This window comes from Zootoca vivipara, chromosome 14 (assembly GCF_963506605.1).
Source record: "Zootoca vivipara chromosome 14, rZooViv1.1, whole genome shotgun sequence".
Classification (NCBI taxonomy): Eukaryota; Metazoa; Chordata; class Lepidosauria; order Squamata; family Lacertidae; genus Zootoca; species Zootoca vivipara.
Window position 1 is genome coordinate 20,182,162 of NC_083289.1, and position 20,753 is coordinate 20,202,914.

General features: G+C 44.4%; 1 protein-coding gene across 12 annotated transcripts in view; it reads right to left on the bottom strand.

The window, feature by feature from the left end:
• Positions 1 to 20,753, bottom strand: part of AKAP13 (A-kinase anchoring protein 13) — a 231,743-nt gene that overhangs the window by 146,666 nt on the left and 64,324 nt on the right. For all 12 annotated transcript variants that reach the window (XM_060282929.1, XM_060282936.1, XM_060282930.1 and 9 more), the window contains 2 exons: positions 12,362 to 12,405; positions 106 to 256 (listed from right to left, as the gene is read on the bottom strand). In XM_060282929.1, the coding sequence (XP_060138912.1) occupies positions 106 to 256; positions 12,362 to 12,405 (195 nt within the window). The remainder of the gene's footprint in view (positions 1 to 105; positions 257 to 12,361; positions 12,406 to 20,753) is intronic.

Genomic DNA, 20,753 nt, shown 5'->3' on the forward strand with positions numbered 1-20,753 from the left:
GGGCCCCTTGGAAGGCTGTCCAGAGGGGAAGGCTGAAAAACATGTTCCCTCGCTCACCCCTGGCTTATAATGGTAGATTTGCGGGTGATATTTCGTAAAACTTACCAGGAGCAATGGTCTCCAATGTCCCTGAATCAAGCTTCCTAGTGCTGGTGCAGTGCTGAACAGCGGATCCAGTAAACACAAGGTAGAAAACTACATCATCGCTTCCAGCTTTGTCATCCTCGGTAAGCAATATGGTGATTATGCAGTCGCCCTAAACAGAGAAGAAGAGCAGAAGGATTTAATATTTCTGGAATTTATTTTTTGCATTTATGGCTCACAGCCTTGTGAGAGGAGGTGACTGCGAGCTTCATGGCTCAGAGTGGGGATTTGAACCCTGGTCTCCCAGGCCTTAATCCAATACTTCATCCATCCAAAGGTCTAGGGTAAAGATACAGTCTAACAACCTCCTTTCCCTTTCCCAAGAAGCACATTTAAAATAAAATGTGTTGGGGGTTTTTATAATAAAAAAGAATACACAAAGACACAACCAAAGAGAAGCAATAATTTACTCCTTTCCGTGGGGAGAGCAAAGTCCATTCATCTGCTACCACCAAAATCTAGCTGCCAGTATGCACTGAGGAATACTCTCACACCTCCTAATCGCCAGTAAGATAAAGGAAGCGTGAATTTAAAAAAAATCAGACCTAGAACTCCAAGACCAGAGTTCAGGTCCCTAGTTACAAAGCTCAGCAGGTGACCTAGGGCCTGCTCTCAGTTTAGTCTACCTAATAGGATTGCCATGGGGAGAAATCCACAGTGCCCTAAATTCCTTACGGAAGGGGGTCTGGTACAGATGACATACCGTATATTCCGGCATATAAGACGACCCACAACTTTTCCAGTTAAAATATAGAGTTTGGGATATACTCGCCATATAAGAAATATGACCCGGAGTATAAGACGACCCCCGACTTTTGAGAAGATTTTCCTGGGTTAAAAAGTAGTCTTATACACAGGAATATACAGTACTTAGTGCATGTTTTCCAGCTGAGAATACTAAGGAAAAATTACCACCAAACATTCTTTTTTCTTTCTTTCTTTTTTTAAGTGAAACTGGGTCCAGAAATATGTTTCCCTCCCACACACATAATAAACCCTGTCAGTAATATAAATTCACAATTTGTGGTGTAAGGTTCATGGTTTTAAACAACTCTGGAGCTAAAGCAAAGCGCAGATGAATTCCTGTAACCTAGGAAGGCAATCTGTTTCCAAAAGCACTGCTGCCCTCAACCCAGAGAGAGACGTTTTAATTCATGCATGTTTACCTTTCCTCATTTATTATTACCCAAATAATGTCATCTGCTTGAGATCACTACCACACAAGGTGGTTATTATAACCCCGGTTCATTTGAAGCAGCCAAGCTGGGCAGCCAAACCCCATTTGGAGAAAAGTCTCCCAAGATCAAAAGAGAGCCTCTGGCACAGGCTGGCAAACAAAAGTATAACTTAATTCCGTACCTAGCTTTGATTGACTAATGTTTACCTCGTCTGGTACCCCGCTGCCAATGAAAACATGCCATTTAACTCTACCACGCACACACATGCACACACACACACACACACACAGGTCACCTTTACTTTCAAGTCAGGAGCCTTTCAGAGATGTGTACCTGGAAGTAGCTGCATCTTCACAGCCCAATCCATTTTTAGCTACAAAAAGTGGGGGAAAGCTACGCCAACAGTCCCACAGCCAAACGGCAGCAAGCAGCAATGGTCAAGAGAGCCAGGCTGCAGCGTTTTGTAGAAAAAGCCCTTGCAGGATCAGACCAGAGGCCCATCTAGTCCAGCATCGTGTTCTCACAGTGGCCAAACGGATGCCTATGGGAAGCTGAAAAGCAGGGCCTGAGCAATTGACGTTCAGAGGCACACTGCCTCCAACGGTGGGGACTGCACAGAGAATTTTGTCTCAATTCACTCAGGGAAGGAATGGCTAACCTTTTTCAGACTGAGGGCAAGAGTGACCCACCCCTGCACTTCTTAAGGTGACCCTGGGGAGTGTCCCCCTTTTCCTCCAAATATGAAAAAGAGGGGCAGGTTTTCCTTCAGAGCCAACAATTTGCTCGTCGCCGGCAAGTGCATTTGCAAACCAGTGTCGCAGCTATCGCAAGATAGGGATGGTGCTTAAACAAAAGTGTCCACCTACTCTAAACCTACAATCTAATGAGATTCAGACATCAACACAATGGCTTTTGTTTTCTTTTCAAATGAAGGGCAGCAATTCTTTGCAAAATTAAAAACAGCGTGCCAAACGGAATGAAAAACTAACAGTCAACACTTGCTCATAACGCATCCATTCTCCACACTAACAGAGGATTGTTAATATTAAGCAAGCAAAGCCTCTGGTGACAGTTTGCATCAATCCCTTCCAGCAGGACTGGCCACCAAACCGTATCGCAGATGGTCAAGGACGATTTCCCAAAGTGGCTGCCCACAAAACAGACCTGACACCTTTCATCAGCTCCCTTTGTAAGCAGGCATTAGCCAGGGGGGCATCTAACAATGGTCTCTGCCTGGGAGTTAGATTAGATATGCAAGAATAACACAGACCCATGAACATGTCTAGTTGTTCTACATTTTTTTTCAAAAAAAATATAATCCCTTATGTCTCCTGGAGTTAATGTGCAGGTTACTTTCTTGGACGAGGGCCACATTCGCATCATACATTTAAAGCACTGTGACACCAATTTAAACACCCATGGCTTCCCCCCCCAAAAAAAAAAGAATTATGGGAAGTGTAGTTTGTTAAGGGTGCTGAGAGTGGCGCTGTGGTCTAAACCACTGAGCCTCTTGGGCTTGCAGATTGGTAGGTCGGCGGTTCAAATCCCCACGATGGAGTGACCTCCCCTTGCTCTGTCCCAGCTCCTGCCAACCTAGCAGTTCGAAAGCACACCAGTGCAAGTAGATAAATAGGTACCACTGCGACGGGAAGGTAAACAGTGTTTCTGTGCGCTCTGGCTTCTGTCACAGTGTCCCGTTGCACCAGAAGCGGTTTAGTCATGCTGGCCACGTGACCCTGAAAGCTGTCTGTGGACAAATGCCGCCTCCCTTGGCCTGAAAGCGAGATGAGTGCCACATCCCATAGTCGCCTTTGCCTGAACTGTCCAGGGGTCCTTTACCTTTACCCTTCACAGGGATATTGTAGCTCTGTGAGGTTTCATAAGGTTTGCTGATTCCAACTCTAAGTTGGAAGGGATCCCCAAGGATCATCTCGTCCAACCCCCTGCAATGCAGGGAAAATGCAGCTGTCTTAATACTAGCAAACTCACACCAATTGCTTGGGAATTCTAAAAGATCACACACACACACACACACACACACACACACAATCAGTGCCATTTTGAAACCAGGGGTTAAATTTGTGCTGTTCTGGAAACCTTAGTTTGCCATCTTGATTCAAAATTATATCCAATTGCATCGGAACAGACGAAAACTTGTCCCTTCATCTCAGGAGCCATCATGCAAATGCATGGTGAACAAACAACATTCCAAAATATATAGTACTGTACATTATTTTATTATGTACACCACTTAAGAGAGATTTTTCTGATTAAGCAGACTATTCATTTTTCGAAACCAATGAAGTAAAATAAAGTAACTATAGACCAGTGGCATTGGCATGGGAAAATTACCACCCACCAACCCCCAGGCTCTTGCTTATTTATACAGGTTACAAAAGCGGCATGAGCTTTAAAAAGAGACAGCCTCCAACTGCAAACTTACAACCCAAAGGATATACTTCCCCCTGTCCTGCTCCACATGGAAAGAGGCCAGGAAAAATGAGCAAATCATATGGGAAAGGTGAAGAAAGGAGTCTTTAAAAATTCATCTTCCGGGTAGTGATGGATAAAATAAGACAGATCTTCAGGGTTGCAGGGGGGGGGGAGGGAGAGTGGGGGGGGGAGAGAATAAGCTTGGCAGTCAATCCAGTGTAGTCATGTGAGCTAATACCCAGACCCCTAGTCTTTATTTGCTAGATTTTAACAGGAGAGATCTGGGCCCAAATTCACACTCATTAACTTCGCTGGCTCAGCTTTCCTCAGCCACTCTCTCTCTCATACGAATCTACCTCTCAGGGTTTTTATAAGCATAAGAACATAAGAAGCCGCCTTATGCTAGATGATACCATTTGCCCACTGAGAGCAGTGTTGTATGCTCTGACTGGCAGCCGCTCTCCAGTGTCCCATGTTCAGACACATTCCCTGCATTGCCTGCTACCTGGGGATTGAACTTGAGAACTTCTATTTGCAAAGCGGGTGTTCTGTCGCTGTGGCAGAATGATCCCCACGCCATGCCGAGTTCCTTGTGACCAACTATGTAAACTAAGGAACCTGTAGCTCTCCAGATGTTAAAACTCCCCCCCTCCAGCCCAAATCAATATGGCCAATGATGGGAGTTGTTTGTGCAGCAACACAGGTTGCCTGGCCCTGATGCAAACCCTTCCATCACCCAGCCCCAAACTTTTGTCTTTGCACATTTACCCAGAGTGCAACACCTGGAAAACTGCCCAGGAATGCATGGGCTTTGCAGAGCTGCAGGTGGTGGGTGTTCATAACGTAAAGCTGTCTCTGAAGCTCGAGAGATACCTGTTTGTGCAGCAACAACAACAAAATAGCCCCCAGTAAAAACAGTGACCTGGGTCAAGCACGCAGAGAAACAGACATATGTCATAGGCCGGCTTCAGCAGATAAATGCCTCCAAGGGAAAAATTCCAGAAATAAATGGAATGGAAAATTGCCTGTTGGAGTTGAGGCATTTCAAGTCACTTGCCTAGTGTAAGAAGAGTATATATATCTGCTGGAAGTATTTTCACAACATGCAGGGGGGGAAACACTACATAAAGAAGACATGAAGATATTTTAATTTTCCCAAGCTTTACAAATTCATTTTGAAATTTCCAGTGTCATTTAAAAATAAAATAAAATCCACATCGCTTACAAGCTGATAATAGTTCTAGGGTTCCAAATATCAAGACCAGGGGCCATTTGAGCATACTAGTTTTAGGTATAGATGCTGTTCACATTAACAAACATATTTGAATATGATGAGTAAGCAGTAGCCAGGTAGAGAAAATGAACAGCGAGAGCGGTAGCAGGGGGTCAGGTGGGGGGAATGAGGAGGGAAGCGGAATGGAGGGAAGGCTCAGTGAGGTATCAGAGCCCCTGCACCGCCCCAGCCCACAGCTGGAGGAGGGAGCACGGCCGCTTCTGGCACCCGAATTGAGGCGTGCGCCCAAACGTAGGGTGAGAGGGTGGCGTTTCGGGGTGCCTAAGCTATTATGCTGGCCCCGAAGCAGGCGGGCGCCATTGCCGGATTCTGCGAGTGACTAGGAGGTCATGTTTTCTGCTATCTCTGCACTGTAAATAGTATGCACAATAAAACCCTTAAAGACAAAGCGGACTGGCGCGTCTTTACTTGAGAGTAGCCGCAACAATCCCCTGACACTATGGTTTGTTACAGTCTTCCCCAAACTGGTGCCCCCCAGATGTTTTAGACTACAGCTCCCATAATCTGCTAACAATGGCCATTCTTAGTACAAAAACATCTGAAGGACATCAACATTTGGGGGAAGCTGGTTTAGGGAAAACAAAGTAAGGATTGTAAACCATGGTCAGAACTTGGTTTCTTGCCCTAAACCAGAGGTTTTCAACCTTTTTGAGTCCATGGCTCCCTTGACCAACTAAATTATTTCTGTGGCACCCCTGTGGGGCTCAGGAGCCCATTTATGTCACCCCTTGCCTGCAGAGCTGGCAGCCTCTCACCCTTTTCCAAACACCCTCCCTTGTGGAGTATTCCCTCATCCTACTCTCGAGAGTCCTCCGGGCAGCCACTGCTGCCACCCCTGGTCTCTGAGCTGCACCCCCCCTGCCCCAAAGAGAGGTGCCTCCTCACACTGCCCCACGGGGCCCTGGGACTTGTCTGTCCATTCCCAACAGCAATGGCTGGTAGACTGGCTGGCTGGGCTCCCTGGCCTGCTTGCTTACTCTGAGGCCACCTCAGCTCCTGGCAACCAGCACCCCCTGGCCAGCCCCAGAGGCACCCGTCACCTGCTGAGCTTGCAGCCAGGGCTGCTGCAACAAACAGCTGTGCAAAGCCTTTGGGAGGCAGAGACATGAGAGGGCATCAGAGGAGGGAGGGCAGGAAAGAGGGACAGAGGCCAGTGTTGCCCACGGCACCCCTGACCATCATTCAAGGCACCCTAGGGTGCCACAGCACACTGGTTGAAAACCACTGCCCAAAACCATAGTTAAGATTATCAATAGTACCGGGTATGTCCGTATTTGCACATAATGTGTTAGTCGAAAACAGAGGCAAAAATATTTGATCATGTAGCCATGCCACGGAAGGGGAGAGGAACGTGCAAGCCCCAAGGTTCACGCAACTCTATGATTCTACGTAATGCTCAGCCATAGTTTAGGGCTACAAGTGAACCAGGTCAATATGTTAAAACAACCTTAAGAGCCTTCCTCCTGAATACCTACAGAGCAGTATATTCTGCAAACAAGGGCACTGATCCACTAACGTTGAACCAAGAAACCCAGGTGAACCCTCAACACCTAAAGAGCTGACAAATAGTACCACTGCTTAACTGTAGACCACAGCTAGGGTAAAAATCTGAAGAGCCCTGGATCTATCTCCCTATAGGATAAAAGTGTTTCCCATGAAAACTTCAAAACACGTCCCTTAACATTCTTGCTCCTTGAATTATTTTCCAGATCCAAAGTCCAAGGCCAAGACTGCAGAGCTAGTGCTAGCCGACTCTCTGCCTAATCCCGTTAAAGCCATTTGCCAAAGACAGAGCAGGGCCGGGTGATGCGTTTCAGCTTTCCGAGCAGCTGCTGAAGTATCCCAATGGCAAATATTTCAGACCGAGTGCACGGGTCATTGCAGATGTAACTCTTAACTCCTCAATAGACAAGGAGCAGCACCGTGCAAATGTAAGACTGGCTCTTCCAACTGCAACTGAGAGATTGGGAGCAGGAGGCAGGGCTGCATCCTTCCTATCTATGGACCCTCTTGAAGAAGAAGAGGAGGAGGAGGGGAGTTTGGATTTGATATCCTGCTTTATCACTACCCGAAGGAGTCTCAAAGTGGCTAACAGTCTCCTTTCCCTTCCTCCCCCATAACAAACACTCTGTGAGTTGAGTGAGGCTGAGAGACTTCAGAGAAGTGTGACTAGTCCAAGGTCACCCAGCAGCTGCATGTGGAGGAGCGGGGAAGCGAGCCCAGTTCACCAGATTACGAGTCTGCCACTCTTAACCAATACACCACACGCTGGCTCCCTTTAAATTAGAGTTTGTAAGTAAATCATTGCTCCCTCTGATAGCAAACACAAGAGTTTGTGTGCCAACAGGATTGGCGCAAAAAGCAAGGCTACAAGAAACAAGAAGGGACATTAGGTGAATCCTGAGGGATGCAGAAGTATCAACACACACACACACACACACACACACACACAGTGGACAACATCCCTGCCCCTCCCCCCAAAAAATCCCAGTGAGGGCAGACTCTCCAGAAACCATGGAACATTAAGTTATGCTTAGAAATAAAATATGAAAACTTGAGAAAGAATAAGAGGCTTCCTTGAGTCCCTAGCAGAAAGGTGGGGGAAACTTTGTCAGCCTGATGGTCATCCCCCCTCATGAGCAGTCATCCGGGGGGGGCACGCTACACAGGGGGTGCAGAGGTAAAAGGGGGGTGCAGCAACAGAGGTGATGTTTACCTTTGTGCAGCAGGTTTAAGGACACATTTCTTCTGGGCCAAAGTACCTGAGGAGGTCGCGATGTGGCCTGAGGTGAAGTCACAAGTGCCAAATGGAGGCCAGAGTGGGGGGAGGGAGGCTCATTCAGTCCCCAGGTCTGAGGGTCCTCGCCCAAGGACTCTAAAGGATATGAAGAGGCTCCAAGACAATATATATATATATATCTTAGTTTCTTATCAATCCTGTGTTGATGGTAAGAAACACTGACAGATATTCTTCAGATTCAAGACCTTCAGTAGTGTCTCGTGTCAAAACCAAACTGCTGTTTGAACTGTACTACCTCTGTGTCTATTTATTTGGTTGAAAATGAGATTTGTTTCATGCAAGAGGGCCCCTGAAGAATAGTTGCCATCAGGGAGGACTAACCTGTGGCCCTGCAGATGTTGCGGGAATAAAACTCCCATCATTCATGACCACTGGCCATGCTGGTTGGGGCTGATGGGATCTGGAGTCCAACAACAATTGGAGGGCCACAGTTTAGCCCAGGCACCCCCCAACTTCGGCCCTCCAGATGTTTGGGACTACAATTCCCATCATCCCTGACCACTAGTCCTGTTAGCTAGGGATCATGGGAGTTGTAGGCCAAAAATCTGGAGGGCCGCAGTTTGGGGGTGCCTGGTTTAGCCAATCCCATCTTAGAGTGACATCTGTAAAGGAGCACTCCTGTTAGAGAATAAGGATATATGCAACATTATGTTGCAGGTTCCAGTAAACCACGCTTTGCTCTAGGAAGCAGCTAAGGAGGGAGAGTGTTCATTCGAAGCTGGCTTAGGATCTCTTTAAAACCTTGAGTGAGAGCCAGTGCCTTCTGTTTACAGCAACCTGAGCTGGAGCAATGGCGATTATTTTGAAAGCAGCATCTTGATCGAAACGGAAACAAGGTTCATTAGTATTGCAATGCGAGGGCCACTTCTGCAAAAGCTGAGAGAAACCAGATTCTTTTGTTCCTTCAAAGTCCCCATTAGCGCTAACAAAGGAAAGGGAAACTTTGCGACAGAAACCAAGATTAGAAGTTGGTGTGTGTGTCCTTCAGCGGGCACCAGGTGGCGCTGCACAGCCCTCAACCTAGGCTTGCATTTTACATGCCTCACAGACTTAAGAACGTGGAGAAGAATGGAAGGGGGCAACTAATTTCAGACAAAGCTTCCAAAACTCACTTTCAGACAGTAAATCCTTCAGACTGCGGGCGGTGAGTGTGTTGTTGTTGTTTTTTGCTTTTGTTTTTTTCAAGTGTATTCCGGAAGGTGTCACTGATGCAACAATGGAGTATTAAAGGTGATTTATACTGAACCGTCAACACATCATCCCACTTTACTAGTTGCTCTGCTAGGCTCCACCAATCTTTCTGCATTATTGCCATTTGAGTAGCACAGTAACCAGCCAGAACTGTTGGCTCTCAGCAATCAGCACCAAACCCACAAAAAACTGCAAATGCCCCCCCCCAAAAAAACCCACAGCCCCAGCATGCCCCAGAGGGAGATCAGCAACTATGGTTAAGGAGCCTTTTTAAGGAAGCTAGCCTTCCAAATGGGGCTCGCTTATTGAGTTGCCACCAATGACGTCCACGGTTATTCCTGGAGATTCCAGGTTTGAAAGCTGTTGCACAGTGTGGGGGGGGGGCTTCCACGTGGGTGGGGGGGGGGGCGCTTCCACACAGAGAATCTGTTTATTGAGTTTTCATCTCAATTTGCCGCACAAACCTCTCACGGATGTTAAGACTATACCTTCACTGAGAATATGTTCCAATTTTTTATGGAGCGGTTATATGACAATGAGCATTCCTCCTGAACTACTTTCTGCAGTGTTTGCACGTCTTCCTGTTAATTATTCATTCTTCACAGTTTTCAGTGCATTTCCTGTTGTTTTTCTAACCACAAAAGTGCCAGGGCAACAAGAGCACTTAGTGTCACTTTTATTACACAAACCTATAAAGTTCTGGTATGCGCTTCCATCCCTCCTGCAAAATACTGACAGACCTAAGAGCCACTTCCCTTCGTGTTTACCATAGGATGATCTGATGATTACCCACTCTCAAGTCCTCCTCCAAATGCCCTTCCCACAATCCATCATGGCTCCCCACCAACACAGAAAAACACTTCCATGCACCCTAATAAAAAAGTATTATTATTATTTATTTATTTATATCCCGCCCATCTGGCTGGGTTTCCCCAGTCACCCTGGGCAGCTCCCAACAGAAAATTAAAAACATAATAAAATATCAAACATTAAAAACTTCCCTAAACAGGGCTGCCTTCAGATGTTTTCTAAAAGTCAGGTAGTTGTTTATTTCTTTGACATCTGATGGGAGGGCGCCACTACCGAGAAGGCCCTCTGCCTGGTTCCCTGTAACCTCACTTCTCGCAGCGAGGGAACCGCCAGAAGGCCCTCGGAGCTGGACCTCAGTGTCCGGGCTGAACGATGGAGGTGGAGACACTCCTTCAGGTATACTGGGCTGAGGCCGTTTAGGGCTTTAAAGGTCAGCACCAACACTTCGAATTGTGCTTGGAAACGTGCTGGGAACCAATGTAGGTTTCTTATAGTGTATAGTAGGTCTTTTCCAAACGTTTCACAGGAAAAAGGGTATTGCAAAGCAATTTTCACTTGGTCAAATTATGTCATCCTGTTTTCTCAGTCACACATACTCAGTACTGCACCATTCACTCATTCGATGCCATTTTTTAAAAGGAAAATGTGTAAGCATGGACACCTGAATGGAAGTACCAAATATAATCTCCAGGACTGCTTGGTGGATTCTGGGATATTGCCCAGAAATTCAAGTGTAAACAAAAATGTGCTCAGTGACCACATTTTAATATAAGGGACCACATGAAAAGGATGTCTGAGCAGCTTACACAGAGCTGGAAAACCACAGGCTGCATCCTTGCCACAAGGTAATTCATGTATTATTATTTTTTATTTAAAAAAAACCTAGCGTGCAAGGAATTCTTTTTATTAAGCACTATAAAACAAGGTGGCATTCTACCAACAAATGCAGGTCACTGACTACTAGCCATCTTCCTTCCCTCACTCTGTTAGCAAAGTCGCTTAAATAATGCAAACACAGAGTCCAGAGAGAAAAGAAATCCTGGTGACACTTTACTGAAGACATTGACCGAAAACACTAAGGAAAAATAAACAGAGAGGTGACATTCAACCAAACATAGAGAGGAAAAACTCCCTCAAAACTACACAGCCAATCAGGGCACACGCTACCTCAACAAACATCAGGCCACTCTTCCTGGTTGTTAAGCAACACCTTCACCACCACCCCTTTCTTGGTTAATTGATAACAGAATTAATCGTTAAGCTCCAAAATGAATGTGCTGTTGCATCACATGGTTCACCCACAAAGGAGGCAGGTTCAAGGTCACTCACCTAAGCACAGACAAATGACCCTTCTGGTCCAATATCCTGTTCTCACAGTGGCCAAACAGACTACTCTTTTCCTAAAGCCCCCAAATTTACCTTTGAGGAAGAAAGAAGCTGCTGCTGCTCCTGGGGGCCCAGCAGAACATCTTTCCCGCTAGTAACGGGACACTAATTAGGGTTGCCACATTTAAAACAGTTAAAATCCAGGCAGAGAATTTTTGGTTTTTGCCAAAGTTGTTGAGCTTCTTTGTCATAATAGCAAAAAAAAAAGACATTTCTGAGCCCTTTTAAGGAAAATTGGCAAAAGCGACACTGCCATACATTGCCAAAAGTCCGGATTTTCACTGACATTTTGCCAATTTCCACCCAGACGCTGCTTATGACTGCAGTATTCCAGATATATGCAGGAAATTCCAGACGTATGGCAACCCTACACTAATCCCAGTGTGGTGTAGGGGTTAGGCCTGAGTAACCAGGGTTCAAATCCCCACTCAGCCATGAAGGAGGAACAGAGCACAGTGGTAGTGCATCTCCTTTACATGCAGAAGGTCCAAGGTTCAATCCTTCCAAAACGTTCGGAAACCAAGCCGTGGCTTCCAATTGGTTGCAGGAAGTTCCTGCAGCCAATCAGACGCCGTGCTGGACTTTCGGGTTCCAAAGAATATTCGCAAACCGGAACACTGACTTCTGGGTCTGCAGCGTTTGGGAGCCAAAACGTTCGACTCGCAAGGCATTCGAGATCCAAGTACTCTAGATTTTATGCTGCTTACATTAAATCTTGAAATCGGGTTTAGTTTAACTTCTCATCAATAATACTATAGGGAAAGGTAAAGGGACCCCTGACCATTAGGTCCAGTCGTGGCCGACTCTGGGGTTGCGGCACTCATCTCGCGTTATTGGCCAAGGGAGCTGGCGTACAGCTTCCAGGTCATGTGGCCAGCATGACAAAGCTGCTTCTAGCGAACCAGAGCAGCACAGGGAAATGCCGTTTACCTTCCCGCTTATCTACTTGCACTTTGACGTGCTTTTGAACTGCTAGGTTGGCAGGAGTTGGGGCTATAATTTCAAACAAATGCAATTATTTCTCAGTAGCATGAATTTTCAAAGGACATTAGGTAAAAGGAGTATCAAAGTTTAGTGTCAATAACCCACATGGATGGAAAAAGTAGGTAAAGAAGTTTTACTCACATACAACGGAGCTTGCTGTGGATTAAGTTTCATGACCCAGAACGCTGAAAAAGAAAGAAAGAAAAAAGGATTACCAAAATAATTTTCCAACATGCATATCACAAAAATAACACCCACTTCTGATGAAGTGGAATCTCGTCCATAAAAGCTTGTGCTTATGTGTTAAGGTTCCACAAGATTCAGTCCAATATTTTCATAAAAGAACAAACTCTAAAAATTCATACATTTTTTCCAAGATGGTCATGCTTAAAAATACTTTGAAGGTGTTATTTTACTCAGTTTCTCAATGGCAAATGTTTTTGTTGGGGCTTTTTTTTTTTAGTCAAACATAGTAGAACAAAACAGAGAAACATCATCTGAAGGTTTTCAAGAAACGAAATGCTGAAATATATAGATTTTCACCCTTAAGAGAACAATCCAAAATATTGACAATCACAGTTGATTGACACAGATGTATACCTAAGTCAGAGTATTCATCTAGCTGCCTTTGAATTTGACAGGTACACCTGTCAATGCAAACGTACCTCTCCTTCCAGAGTTGCTAGATGCAAAAAAAAACCAACAACAGCAGAGACAAAACCAGGGACCTTGAAATCTGCAAACACCTTTTATGTGGCCAAGGTTTGGGACATGCAAATAGCTGCCATTAGGAACTTCACTTTCAACTTTCCCCACACACCATCTGCTTAACTTATCAGAAAACTGACCTATCACTGGTTAACAAGAAACATTTTAAGTATGCCCCTAGTATACAGATTAAAGGAATGTCCACATTGCCTGGGAGAATATGCAAAGCAAAACTTTAGGCACACAAGACAACATAGTTGTGTGTTTATTTGCTGACCTCAACTGATAGTGAATCAATGTGAGAGAGAAACTCATCAGGATCTCCAGAACATGCAGCTGCCTCTATCTGCCTGACCTCTAACCTAATCAAATCAGGATCTCTGAAATGATTTAATCTACTTAAAGCCCTAAAGGAAGGTGTCAAATGCCCAAGGCACTGCCACCCCACCCATTATCCCTCGTTAGAAGGACTCAAGGTTAGAATCCTCCAGCAGATATCTGCACACTATTTGCTACTTCCAGAGTCACACAGTAAAGTCATGGTCCATAAGAAATATCCACAAATCCATTATTAAGGCAATACTTTTATTAGGCAAACAAAAAAACACGCACAGTGTGCAATCTCTTGCATTCTCCAGAGTTCTTCACTGCCCATCAAAGAACTTGTGTCTAAGGATGGAGACACTACTGGGTAATAAGTTTTTGTGTTCCCAGGTATGGGGAATCAACCACTGTATTTCTTGTTCTCAGCAAGATGCAAAATTAATGGCTTCAACAGCACCCATCACCACTTACCACCACCCTAGTCTGTTTACCACCCTAACTATATATAAAAAAAGTTCTGCACAACATAGAAACTTGGTCTAATAATGTTCCCCCCAACCCATATGGAACTTGTTTCATCCTCTCCCCCCCCCCCAACTTGCTTTGTAGTGACCAGCATATGAAATCCAATTTCTATCTGTTTTGCAATCTGTCACAACTTTGATTATTAATTTTCTTTGTTGCCCAACGGCCAATTTCCCCGGGTATAGAGATGTGATGCAAATGCATATAATTTGCCCCTTAGCACACTGCGGCTCTAAGCTCAAGACCCCAAAATTAAAAACTGTGCCTTTCCATCAGATTGCATCAATAGGGGAGATGGGAAACAGACCTTATTCACTCCATCAGTTGTGCTATGGCAGACCAGCTCTTTTGGGCACCTCCTACCCCTGAAAGTGCAAGCTGGTGCTCGTAAGGACAACTGTTCAATAATTGGCGACTGAGCTTGATTTTTCCTCTTCCTCCCCTATTCCATTTCCCTTGTGTGTTGTGTTTTTAAGATTGTAAGCCTGTGGGCAGCAACTGTTTCATTTTAACTGACTGTATGTAAGCTACTATTGAGCCTTTTTTACTTGTCTGCAGAGCGGAAGGAAAGGAGGAGCTTTTTCTGCCTCCCCACTTCCAGCCACTCTCTGAAGACTGCAGAAGGGACCCTCATAGGAATATCAGAGGGGCATGCAGGGAAAGCATGGCTTTGTTTTTTGAAGTCTTCAGATGGGGCCTAGACCATGTGAAAAATGAACATAACATTTTAGCTGAGGTTCATTCATTTTCAGCTTTGTATTCTTGTTATAACAAAAGCACGCCTAGACATTCCATTGTTGCGCCCATAACCTAGGTTTGAGGTGCCATTCAGCTCCTAGCTTTCATATCTCAGTTTCTAACACAGCCTGGCGGGTAGACAGGACCTGTTGTTGGAACAGCCATGCAGCCTCACATAGCAGATCCTGGAATCCTGATCCCTGGGCCTTGTCCCTGAACTGTGATTGGGGAACCTTGAAGCACTTCTCCAAAGTTGTTTTGATCCTTGCCTCATCGCTGGAGCCTTAGGGCATCTGGACTGATTCCAGCTCTACTCCTTTTGCTGCACTTGCACTGTCAAATTGCTAGAATAAAGCCTGGCTTCTTTACTTACCAGAAAGTGCACCTGCTGTTATTCTTGGGCAGGAGCCAGGACTCTGAGCCACAGTTTCCCCCTGTGTGAATATAGGGTTAAGTACACACACACACTGCTCTGATAACATTCAGTCTCTCTACTCTCCACGGCTACTTCATTAGACTAAATAAAACTTGCCAGCAGGCTCTCAATCAGTGAAGGCTAATCCATATGGGCAAGTTGGCCACAGCCCCACCAACCTCAGTTTGTTATCAACCCATCCTCACCTGACTACAATCAGCCCAGGAGATGGTCCTGACTAACAGTCAGGTCTTCATGTTGCCCTTGCAGAACTCAGGGAGGTAGACTGAGAATAAGCTAGAATCATTTGGCTCAACCAATCATAGGCTCTTGCTCCACTAGCCATTTACTCTGGCACCCCCTACTGCTGGCCTCCTTGCCTTCTGCTCTACTATTCCCCTACTAGCATCCATTGCACTCCTAGCCCAAAGAACAACTAAGAATATAATTTTTTGGTCGGTTCCAATAAATGGGAAACCTTTGGCCCTCCAGATGTAATTGAACCTTATCTCCCATCAGCCCTAGCAAGCATGGCCAATGATCGGTGGGTTATTACCCAATTGTAGAGTTTGACAATCGACTGATAATACTTCCTCTGCTTTTTCTATAGCTAAGCTTATTTGCTATTTCCTCTACTCCTCTTCCTTGTTTAATCCATCTAATTTTATTTTTCATTCAGTTATTAATGCTTCAATACCAGAAATGAAAAAAGTAATTTTAAGAAAACAGCATCACTTTAAACTCGTGTATTTAAAAAGCACTCTAGTATCCTTTGGGCATCTGTATGGGTTTCTTAAGAAACACTACCGTAAGTTGAACAAGCCTCTTAAAGATTTGTCAAACGCAGAGACGCCTTACAGTTTGAAAAGCATAACCATACTTGGTTGCCTCTTACCTTGATAGCTCCTAGCTCATGCAAACCTCAGTTATTAACTGTTCCTTAAACGTTTTCAGAATCTGATCAAACTTCTCCATGTATGGCATTAGTATTGCTGTGTTATACAATTGTTGTACAATTCTCCCATTTCACTCTCTGCCAGACGTGCTACGCAAACAATTTGTTCCTGGTACATTTAACAAGACAGATTCTTTGCTCTGGTAACATCATCTTTTCTTTTCTTGCAGAAACAGGATGCAGAGATTTATGGGAAAGAATAGAGCACTGTGAATAAGAAAGCATTCCATCCAAAATATTAAGGCTATTTTTAGGAAGGGTAGCATGACAATGCCCCAAAAATGCTTCCTTTTCAAATTTTGGAAGAAGGCACAACAAAACAGGCCCTTGTCCTCTTTTTAGCAGGCATCTGTACTACTGATTTAAACGAGATTTAATAACCATTCACTCGCCCCAAGGATGGGGGATAGAAGCCATAGGAATTCTTAGCACCCCTGCCAAACTACATTTCCCAGGATTCTCTAGTGGAATCCATGACAGCTAAACTAGTATAAAACGATATACATCCTCGGTACAGATACACCCAGAGCTGTGTACAGTATCCTGTTTATTTTCCAAGCTAAAAATATTCAAGTTTTGAATGGGCAAAAACTACAAACTGAGGCAGTTTCCCGCAAATTAGCACAACTTGCGTATTTGGGTTTTGCTAATCAGCGGGAGATAAGGAGCAGCTATGCAGGGCAGCAGGTGACAAACCTCTTGAGGCCTAATTTCAAATCACATTTCTAGTATCTCAGGTTTTAGTAAGCATTGCTCATGCTGTATCTTATCACAATGCAGGAGTACTGAAAACTTTTTTCCCCTTTTGAGATGAAACCCAAGAAAGCTGAAGCCTTGGCACAAACACCACATTCTACATTATTCAGTGCTCCTGCAGAATCACGACAAACTCTCAGCCCTGGCTGAATACATGCTACCCTTTGAAGTGTACCAACATCACAGAAGAGGGAGCCTGTTGTGTCCGATTGTGCATGCTCATGGTTAATGTGAATTAAGCCATTCTCAGGCATTATTATAGCTCTGTCCAAGAGGAGTCTGACCCATTCATTCCTGCTTCTCTGTACCACAGGGAGAATCTGCAGCTTAGTGCAGAGCATCTGCATGCAGAAGGTCTCAGGTTCAATCCCCAACATCTCCCAGGGAGGGCTGCGAGAGAACCCTACCTGAAACCGTGGTGATCTGTTGCCAAATCAGTGTAGGCCAGTCATTCCCAACCTGGTGCCCTCAAGATCTTACATTTCAGTGTTCCACATGAAGCTCAAGTCCAAATATACAGGAAAGAGCCTGGTGTTTATATCCAGCTTCCGATCCACTCCACTAATCTCAGCAAGAAACACAGTTTCCCAACTGAGGCATTAAAACCCATGTGTTGCAAAATAAATAAATAACCTCTTTCCTTTAAAAAAAAAACCACAACGTAAGTCAAGAGTTTTGTTTAAACTCGTTTAATGGACAAAATCTCCAGTGAAAAGAAACAGGACAATTTTCTGATCTCCGTGTTTTAGCAGACATGCCAAGTGGCAGATATCAAAAGAATTACATTGAGTACTGTATGGAGATACACTAGACTTTTACCCAATTAGCATGTAACAGGTCATCTAGGGGTGCTGAGGTCAAATAAGACGGAGCAAACAACACCAAACCAGTGGCAAGGTTGCACAAGTTTTAAGAACCAGTCTGTATCCAAAGATAACTGGGATGGATGATAGAACATCATAACAGGGGCTGTGGTTTGCATATAGTAAAACACAGCTGTGCCCAGAGCTGGATATTTCCTGGAATTCCGTGGGAGAAAAGAATATGGAACTGTATTCAGAATTCAGCTTCGGAACATCAGCTATCATTCTATGTGAAAGCAAGTTTCTAGACCTCGTGGCTGCAAATATTTACTTAAAAGTTTCTGAGCGACATTTACCAAATTATCAGAACCCAAGCAGCCGAGTAAGATTTCCACTGGGGGAAATATTGGGGCGGGGATTCAGTGCTCTGAATAGTTTCTCGTCTTTCCCCAGTAACAGAAAACCCAGATTTTCTGGATGTAAAAACTGAAGAAAAGCAAAAAAAAAATATTTAAAAATGCTCAGTTTTTCTAAATTTATAGTGAGCACTAAGGATAGCAAGATTTGTCACTTTTAGTTCTCTCAGTTACTCAGTTTTTCCAATCTTAAATTTAGTTCTCCAAATTTCTGCAAGAAATTGTGGTTTATAAAATCCTCATGAAAACCTACCAGTGCTTTAGTGCAAATTTCTCCTCATCAACATTTTTCTATGCAGTTTTGATTAATGCACGTATTTCTGCAAGCAATTTTTATTTAGACAGCGAGTTTTTGTATCTTATTTTCATTAATATATTCATCTGTAGGTACACTTTTACCTGATATATGCATTATTGTAAACAATGGTTAGTTGGAGAACTGCAAAATTCAAACAAGCACAAATTTCGAAGGATGGCTGTGTTTTGGTTCTCATATTGCTTCAGAAAGTGCGGATTTGATAGATTCATCTTTAGAGGAAAACCGAATCGAATTTCTCCCCCATCCCGACAGAGCACAGAACTTAGCTTTTCTTTGTGCTAAATCTGGATTTCCTGGGTGCAGAATTCGTTATGTAATCACACATAGAACTTTCTTAAAACAAGGGCTATTGGCTTACAAATGACTTGGCCACATGACAAGGGATGACAGCATGATGTCTAGGAGAAGCCATCTCTTAGCAAGGAAGGACTACATTTGGAGTAATCCAAAGGAAGTTATGCAAGGGAAGCTTACTGGGGCAAAACAGTTACAGAGACAAAAGTGGAACTTGCTTATAAGTGAGCTATTCAAAGCAGCAACAACAAAAAATGAAAGGAAGTAGAGGAAGAGACCACAGATGGGTGGTGGGAGAAAAGAGGTGCTGGATGCAAGCTTAAAGTCTAAACAAAGGAACAATTGTGTTGCATCCTTGACGTTTAATAAGGATGTTTACAGAGCCTCAAGGGAAGACGATCACTGTCAGTGGCTGCTCAGAGCACGAAAGTGTGTGTGTTTTTTTGGTTCTCCTGCTCAGGAGGAGTCTTGGGGTGGGGGGAGGCAGTTGTGGGGAGTTGATTTCCCTACAACAGTGTCTTTCAAGCTCTCCTGCTAGGCTCACAAAAGAATAATCAGTAAGGGCAGACAAGTGTCCCACGACAATAGCATGGCTGATCTTACACTGCTGGGGAGTGTCGGGGACATCCCAGGGCATGCCCTAAGATCAACAAAGAGCAATGCTGAGGTCCAGCTAGCTTGGCTGTCACCCTGCACAACACACAGACATGTCCAACTATCAGGGCCAGTCCTACCATTAGGCAGAGGGAGGCGGCAGATGCTGAGGAAAGGGCAAAGGAACAGAAGCGATGTGCTCCAGACAAAGTTGTGCAAACCGCATGGCAGGCCCTGCACCCTCTAAGTCACGGGTGGGGAACCTCCAGATGTTGCTGAGCTACATCTCCCATTGGCCTCAGCCACTGCAGCCAATAGCAAAGCCTGATGGGAGTTGTAGTCCAACATCATCTGGAAGGCCTCCCTGCTTTATAGGACAGTTCTGCTGATTGCTACACTTTGGATGATTTCTATCAGGCAACTATTATTATTTAATTGTTATTGATTAAAAACAAACAATTTTATACTGCCAGATCAAGCTAATAGTTCAACTGAGTTGAACTATTTAAAGGGTTGTATAACAATGCTGCAAAAGCAGGGTCACAGTGGCACAACAGGACTTCCAATTTCCAATCCTCACCCCATGTCTTGTCATCAGCATTGAGATGTGGAAAAAGACCTCGCAGGTCTTTTTCCACCTGGCCTGAGAGGGCAGGGCCCTGACTGATGCTAGTTACAAAAGCTGAGACTGCTGAACAGACTTTGGGGTTGGAGTGCTATTTAGGGGTTTTTGTTGGCACAGGGAGTGTTTTTGCTGTTGCTGGTTTTGATATTATTTTTGTATCTTTATTTTATACCTTTTTATGATGTAATAATATACAACAACAACAACATTTGTAACCCGCCCATCTTACAGGGTTGCCCCAGTCACTCTGGGAAGTTTTCAGCATATATAAAAACATAGTAGAAATTGTTTGATTTGATTGTGTCCTTTTGGGTGTTTTATTGTTTATTACTGCTTTTGTTATGTTTGTAATTATGTGTTTTTTTCATGTTTTAAGCCACCTTGAGCATGGTTTTAACTATGGAAAGGTGGCATACAAATAACATTGTACAGTACGTACGTATGTATGTATGTATGTCAAAAATGCCACCCCTCCTCCCAAATCTGCTCCAGGGGGTCCCCCACCTGGAGAGGACAGGAAAGGAAGAGGAAGTTTTGATGTGCAAAAAGGTGTGCTATGCCAGTGGAGCTGCCGTGTTGGATAATACCAAATGATGTTGTTGTTTTGAAGAGATACAGAAGAGGTCAGCCTCTAGTAACTTCCATTGGCTCGTTTGGCACCCTTCACAGAAAAGTGCAATACTTTCAAAATCCCTTGGAACAGATCATGCTAATGATAGGACACTGGAGAGGAATGCAGCTGCTGATGATTTATTTAATTTATATACCGCCCTATACCACGAAGTCTCAGGGCAGTTCACATAAAAAGGTCACAGTATATAAAATTAAAATAAAAGCAATAACCCAATAATGCCCCCCCAAAAAGAGCCACATTTTAAAAGGGAATGGGATGTTGATCAGGTCAACCAAAGGCCTCGTTAAAAAGGAACGTTTTTGCCTGGCCCCTAAAGGTGTATAATAAAGGCGGCAGGTGAACATCCCTGGGGAGAGCATTCCACAGACGGGGAGTCACTGCAGAGAAGGCCCGTTCTCGTGTTGGCACCCTCCGGACCTCTCGATTA